General features: G+C 45.7%; 1 protein-coding gene across 1 annotated transcript; it reads left to right on the forward strand.

Annotated features, from left to right (window-relative positions):
- The first annotated feature begins 215 nt into the window (after positions 1–215).
- LOC136846965 (uncharacterized) lies at positions 216–3,953 on the forward strand. Its single transcript, XM_067118220.1, has one exon. The coding sequence runs from the start codon at positions 216–218 to the stop codon at positions 3,951–3,953; it is 3,738 nt and encodes a 1,245-aa protein (XP_066974321.1).
- The last annotated feature ends 3,275 nt before the right edge of the window (positions 3,954–7,228 follow it).

Consider the following 7,228-nt stretch of genomic DNA (forward strand, 5'->3'; position numbering starts at 1 on the left):
CACATTCCGTTCCCTCCACTTCGTCCCGAAATAATCCCAGTTTAGTAAGTAACAGTCAAGCTACAACCTCCCGCCCTGTAGTAAATGCGACGCCCAGGCAGCACGATAGAAAACCCCGTCCACCCCAAGAGAAAGTAGAATCAAAACCATGTAAGAGCGCCAAAGTAGCCCAAACGTCTAGTGTAGATCTTCCCTGTACGATTTTGCCAACGGCCATGGCCGAGATCCATCACAAGCAGGGGAGTAAACGGGTTCGCTTGTTTTTGGACACTGGGAGTCAACGAAGCTTTATCTCCGCTAAAACTGCAAAGCAGTTAGGCCTGCCAGTGGTAGGCAAAGTGGCGTTGAACATTGCTCCCTTTGGTTCAGCAGAAATCAGTGGCCAGTATGACGTTGTGAGTTGCCGGGTAGAGATGGGTAACAGAATTGTTCGAATGAAACTAGTTGTTCACGAGAACGTAGACGTCCCGATTCATAACGCAGGTTATGTAAGAGTAAGACAACACCTAGTAGGGAAGGGAGTCACGTTAGCAGATCCTGACAGTAAGAGCGATAAATTACGAAACGTGCACATTCTTGTGGGTGCAGACTACTTTAATTATTTCATTATTGGAGTAGAAAAGATCGACGGGATAAGTCTTTTTCTGACCCATAATGGCATGTCGCCATACGGGAGAGTGCCACAGTGGCTATTAAAAGGTCACAAGATAGATCATGTGAGAACGCTCAGGGTATGTAGGGTCGCGAGCGAACCAATTGCATTTGATGTTGATGAATGGTGGCGTTTGGATACCGTAGGCATCGCCCCATCCGAGCAGTACACTGTCCGTGAAGCGGAAGCCATGCGAAAGGTTTCGCAGAGTGTAACAAAGAAGCCTGAGGGATATCAAGTAAGTTTGCCGTTCCGTTCAGAAGGTAGGCCAGAAACAAACTTTAGAAATGCTGTAGCACAGCTGGATTCGCTGCAAACCAAATTTCAGAAAGACAAGGAATACTATAATCAATATCAGGGAGTGATCGACAAATACCTGGAGGCAGGATTTATATATGAAGTAAAAGATCCAAAAATAGAAGGATACTACATGCCGCATTTCGGCATTAAAAAAGATAGCCGCACGACCCCCCTTAGAATCGTATTCAATGCCTCATCCAAAGCTAAGAATAATAAATCATTAAATGAATGCCTGTTACCTGGGCCTAATTTAGTAGAGTTGGCCTATAATATGCTTCTAAAGTTTCGAATGAATAAATACGCCATGCTTGCAGACATAAGCAAAGCATTTCATAGAGTACTATTAGATCCCCGTGATGCCAAATATACAAGATTCCTGTGGCGAGAGGTAGCAGGTCGAGCGCTGACCTTCGCTTTCAGAGTCGTGGTGTTCGGCATCACGGCTAGTCCCTTTTTGTTACAACAAGTATTGAGTCATCATTTTAGTTTAGAAGGAAGACCTGAATTAAGCAAGTCATTTTACGTTGATAACTATGTTAGTACCTTTGAAAGTCTGGATGAGATGAAAAAAGAACAAGAATCTGTCCATGCAATTTTGGATAGGGCCAGAATGCCGTTAGAAGGGTGGGCAACGAACAGTATAGCCTTCGATAGCGAGAGAGAGTGGAAAGAACCTGTGAATGTGAGCGTGCTCGGGCTGAGATGGGCTCGAGACGTCGACTGTCTGTGTGTGAAAGAGAGTGAGAGGATTCGTGAATTGGGGGAGGGATGGGTACCTACGAAACGTAGGGTACTATCTTTACTAGTGTCAATTTACGATCCGCTAGGTTTAGTCAGTCCTTTATTTGTTAGGGGAAAGCTGTTTCTCCAACAACTTTGGGAACAAGAGATTGGATGGGATGACGTGTTGTGTAAGGAAAAGGCTAAAGAAGCGCGAGAACTGTTAGCAGAGTTGAAATCAGTCGGTGATTTAACATTTCCTAGAGCGGCAGGAGTCAGAAGATCCGAACTCCATATATTCACCGATGCCAGTAGTAGGGCATACGGTGCTGTAGCGTATGTCAGAAATAAAGAAGGTAACGTAAGATTACTCACCAGCAAAATGAGAATCACTCCGAAAGGGATGCTCAAAATCACCATCCCTAAATTAGAACTTTTAGCTTTGCTGCTAGGTTGTAGGCTAGCGAAAACGATTAAAGGACTAATAGAGCCACAAGAGATTAGTATCTGGTCAGATAGCAAAGTGGCATTAGCCTGGGTGGCATCCCCGGATGCCAAGGACAACAAAAATATCTTTATATCTAACCGTGTGGCGGAAGTTGTTTTTCTCCGCCAGATTTGTGATTTCAGTGTGAAGTATGTGCCCAGCAAACAGAATCCTGCTGATGTCTTGTCTAGGGGCGCAACAATCCAGCAATTGCAGCAGAACCCTCTTTGGCGCCAGGGTCCAGAGTTCTTGAGAATCGCAGGAGAGCCTGTTCCTTTCAAAGAGGCAGATCTAACGAATATCAGAACCGTGGTAGCGGCGGTGCAGGAACTGAGGGAAGAAACAAGCTCTATTCCCCCAGGAGGGATATGGGACCTACTACTCAGGGAGGTTGAGTTCCGAATTTTGATTAGAGTAACCAGATTAGTGTTAAAGTTTGCAAAAGTGAAAAGGGATCTTTCGAGCTCTTTTCGAGTGGCTCTTGTCTTATTAGAGCAAAGATTCTATTTACCTACTGTGTATGCATATTTGGAGGGTGAGGTCAGACCCCCTCGTGAGATACTGAATTTTGTGAGTCAATTAAATTTAATTATAGTAGATAAATTGATTTGCACTAGGGGACGAGTGTCCCAAATTGAAGAGATGAAACATTTAATTCTTTTGCCTGCCAAGGGACACTTAGTCAGAGCATACTTAAAGTATTTGCATTGTTTGCACCTCCATTGTAATGTCAATACGCTAATGGCGATTTTTCGACAGAAATGCTGGACGCCGGGCCTGAGGTCTATTGCTAAGAAAGTTGTACGGAAGTGTCCAGAGTGCATGCTAGCCTTCCAACCGCTGATGAGACGACCACCGCCACCCCCCCTGCCGAAGGAAAGGATCACCTTGCAGAAACCATTTGCCGCAGTCGGCGTGGACCACACCGCGGCCATACAAACAGAAACACGACCAGGCTATATCCTCATCGTGACGTGCATGGCCACCAGGGCCGTGTATTTAGATTTCTGCCCCTCCTTGGAAGCGGAGGAATTTGTTCTAGCTCTTCGAAGATTCAGTGCTACGCATGGAGCCCCGACCTTAATCACTTCTGATAACCACCAAACGTTCAAGACGGCCAGCAACCTCCTTCAGGGACTTTATGAAGAGGATGAAGTCCAGCAGTTCCTGAGGAGGACTGGTGTAGAATGGCGATTTCAAACCCCCCGTGCGCCGTGGAAAGGCGGTTTTTTCGAACGTCTGATTGGTGTTACGAAGCGTGCCCTTCAGATTGCCCTCGGGAGAAAGTATCTGCCGGAGGCCCACGTATTAACTCTAGTGAAAGAGGCGGAGGCGGTAGTTAATAATAGGCCGTTGATGTATAGCGGTGACAAGTGCGAGGACGAGGTCCTCACCCCCTCTCATTTAATACGAGGTCACTTAATTAACTTAATGGCACCTGTTTTACCAGATGAAGACCTTAATGCTACCTTCACCTCCCGGAGGCTACGGGATCGATATCTAAAGCTAACAGACACTTTAAAGGCCTTCCGGGAGAGGTGGAGGAAGGAGTACCTAAGTGCCCTAAGAGCCCGACACGATTGTCAGTCTGGGGAACCCACCAAGCTACACCCCGGAGACATCGTGTTAATAAAGCAAGAAAATCAAAAGCGGGCAACGTGGCCCCTTGGACGCGTCGTGGAGACATACCCGGACGACGACGGTGTCGTGCGTTCGGCCAAGGTATTGTTCGAAGATGTTGAGTCCCTGCGTGCTGTCAGCCACTTGGTCCCCTGGAACTTGCCCCTCAGATGACGATGATGGCGTTGGGAGACGAACGGCGTGACGATGTTGATGGTGCGACGGAGGAGATGGCGCGTGACGACGACGGCAACGAAGAGGTCCGAGACGAGGGAGCGTACAGCCCAGCAGTAGGTGTTCCAGGAAATGTTGTGACGTCTGGGGACGACCAAGGGATGGCAATGGCTGCAACATCCGAACAACCAGCCACAAAGGTCTTGAGTGACGTAGAAGACACTGACGATGTTGGTAACGATTCGAGCGATACCAATGCGGTAAGTGAGAGTGCTGAAGTGAATGATACTGAGGTATCGAGTGATAGTGGTGACGGTCAGTTGGTGACGTTGAGGCTGCGTTCAGTTAGGCGGACGAACAAAGACGTCTTGGCGTAGAAGACGCCCTTTGAGAAGTGAATGGCTGCTGCGTTCAAGCAGCGGACAAAGACGTTCCGCACGCCCTTTTAATGAAGCGCTTAATGGAAAGCGACTATATCTAAGTTATAGCTAGAAACAGAAGAAAGAAAATGGGAAGGTCCCTTATTCTAGTAGGCAGGGAGGGTGGACCCAAGTAAGTGTAGGTGAGTTGAATCCTCAGAGGATGGAAGTGCGTCGGGTCAGCGTAAGGTAGTGGGAGCCCCCTCTTGCGCAAACAAGTCGAGCGTTGTGCGGAGATAGCCCCCACCCTCAAGGTAAATTACCAAAATGTATATGAGTAATGAGTACTTCTTATAAGAGAAGTGAAAGAGTTTTGAGGGCATGTGTCCCGTGAAAGAGTACATACTGATTCAGTGTAATCTGTTTCCTTAAAGGCGAATGGCCTATCGAACTGGTTATGCTTGTTGCACACATTCTAGAGTTATTATTGAAGACGTGTCGCCTAGAATAACATGCGTGTTGCATGAAGAAGGTTAAAGGCAGATGGCCTTATGAGAGTGTATATTCATGTTTCCTTGATTGTGATTTTCCATTTATGCTTTTGATGTTATTGCAGGCTCATTGCCTGATGAGTTTCTATGCTGATTCATGTCTACCTTATGTGAATGGGTACATTATATGTATATATCTGCCATTGATGTTTTGTTTGTACATGTGTGACATTGATTACCCCGGGGTGTGATATTGGTGTGATTTTTTTTGCCATGTCATGTTTTTTGTGTACTCTGTTAGAGTCGCTGTGGAGCGCTACGCAGCGAGCCTGACTGAGTAGTGTAGGAGTGGTTACTCCCCCCGAGCTCAGTCTTTCCTGAATTGTCCAGCATTTCAACGCCCCATACTTCGGGTGTGGAGTATGTCGGGAATTTCGAACTGATCATTCGAAGTCCCCGCCATTTAACTTCACAAGTGTTGCGTTAAATTGGGGCAAGACTGAGGGATCTCGCGGGCAGTTCATTGTGCAGAAAGTTGTCCAATACGCGACAGAGTTAAGAAGTAATTCTTAAATGCCTGGAGGGGAAGGAGCGCGTCTTATAGTAATGAAGACACTATGAATTTTCATTAATGAATATGATTTGCTATTCCCTAGTACGAGCTAAATTGTCTATGTAGAGATTTGGAGCCAAGGACTCCGTAGCCATTCAAGAATTTGCAGATTACGGCCTTCAGCCAGAACTTCGAGTCAATTCATTGATCCCAGATGATAACTTAACTGTCATTCTTCCTATTCACAAGTAAAGTAGATTCATTGATCTCCGTAATGCCTAAATAAGCGATGATTCCCGCCTGAATTACAAGGATTCTGTAGTTTACGCGGGAAAGCGTAAGTTTCCTTTGAAGTAGGGCGAAGCGACGCCTCATTCCTGCCCTAGTCCTGAACGTTGTAAGTACCGTGATGTTTTAGTGTGTCTCTCGATTCTCTGGCAGCCATCGCCATACCAGGTCGAATTCCGTAGTAACTGTGAGTTATCTTTATCCATGTATAGATGTGTCATCCTTGCGATGAGGAACTTGATTTGCGCAGCAAACGAAAGCTGCAAGTGTAAGAATGTCATTTAATTGTAGTTTAGAGTAAATAGTTCTCGATTTGTTGTGTTTTTTCGTCCAGTCGTGGACTTAGTGTCTTTCAAGCACGTGATATCAAAGACCCTAAGGGCTACCAAGTAACAAAGCCCAAAGAGCTTTCAGGTTCCTTGAATTGGATTGGTGAGAGTAGTAAGAAACTGCGTGTGCAGTGGAAATTTGCTATTAACGATTAATCAGTGTTGGTTCTTAATGCACATTGGCTTAGCCGCCCGTGATGCTCTTTCATTCATGTTCAGTATTGTTAATGGGTTTAAATGTTTATTTTTTGTAATAAAACTGTAATTTGTTGACCAAATTTTATTGAATCCCACCCAGATAGTTTTAGAGAGTGCGCCTCCTCAAGGCCTTGTCATCGGCCCATAACATCAGGGCACTAATCAGAACAAAAATAATAAAAGTCGAAGAAAATCCCGACAAACACACGTCCAGGGTGATAACATGATGAATTTATAGATGTGGCACAACCACACACATGGCTGCCCAAAAACGATCCTGAGGTCACGAGGAGTCTGCAGCCGGAGGATACAGCACACTGACACGAGTCAGCAACGTCTATACAAAGTGCACACAGTTTATATCCTTACCGGCTATCAAAATAGAATCAGGGCAGCAGGCGAGTCCAAGGATACAAAAACGAACACAGGATGCAGGGGAGCACAGGCAGTGCCCTCCATAGTGCACGGGAAGGGCATCCGACCGCAGCAAAGGAGATGCCCCTCAGTAAGCAGCTGCAACAAAGTCCCCAGACAGGGGAAAACCAGCAAAACTGTAGAAAAATTCATTGTCGAATCCTGTGTGAATAGTCTCCAAAAACCTCCAGGATAAGGAGCCGAATACACACTGCCTTCATCCTCAGCCAACAGTCCCCACCAAACGTGAGGCAGCGAACGGGGAAATTACCAAACAAGCATTTCAGCCAAATAATTACATGAAAAGAGAAAAAAACAACTTTCATGGGCGAGGTACCACTTAAATCAGGGGTTTTCAACCTTTTTCTCCCCACGTACCATTTTGGGTATTTTTAATGTCAGTAATGTAGCCCCATCACTTTGTATAAAGTAGAAAACAAAACAAACGCAGAAAAACATTCCATTGTGTATATTTGCAAGTACTGTACTGAAGGGAAGTAAGTACACAACTCTCCTAACATAACCAACAATATTGTAAACAAAGAACTCCATAAAAATAAAGAAAGTTGTTGATAATTATTTACCTGTGGCTATGCAGTCAGTGGGCGGCCAGGCCCCTAACCCTAACACCCGTGGGAAGAGC

This window comes from Macrobrachium rosenbergii, chromosome 16 (genome assembly GCF_040412425.1).
Source record: "Macrobrachium rosenbergii isolate ZJJX-2024 chromosome 16, ASM4041242v1, whole genome shotgun sequence".
NCBI lineage: Eukaryota > Metazoa > Arthropoda > Malacostraca > Decapoda > Palaemonidae > Macrobrachium > Macrobrachium rosenbergii.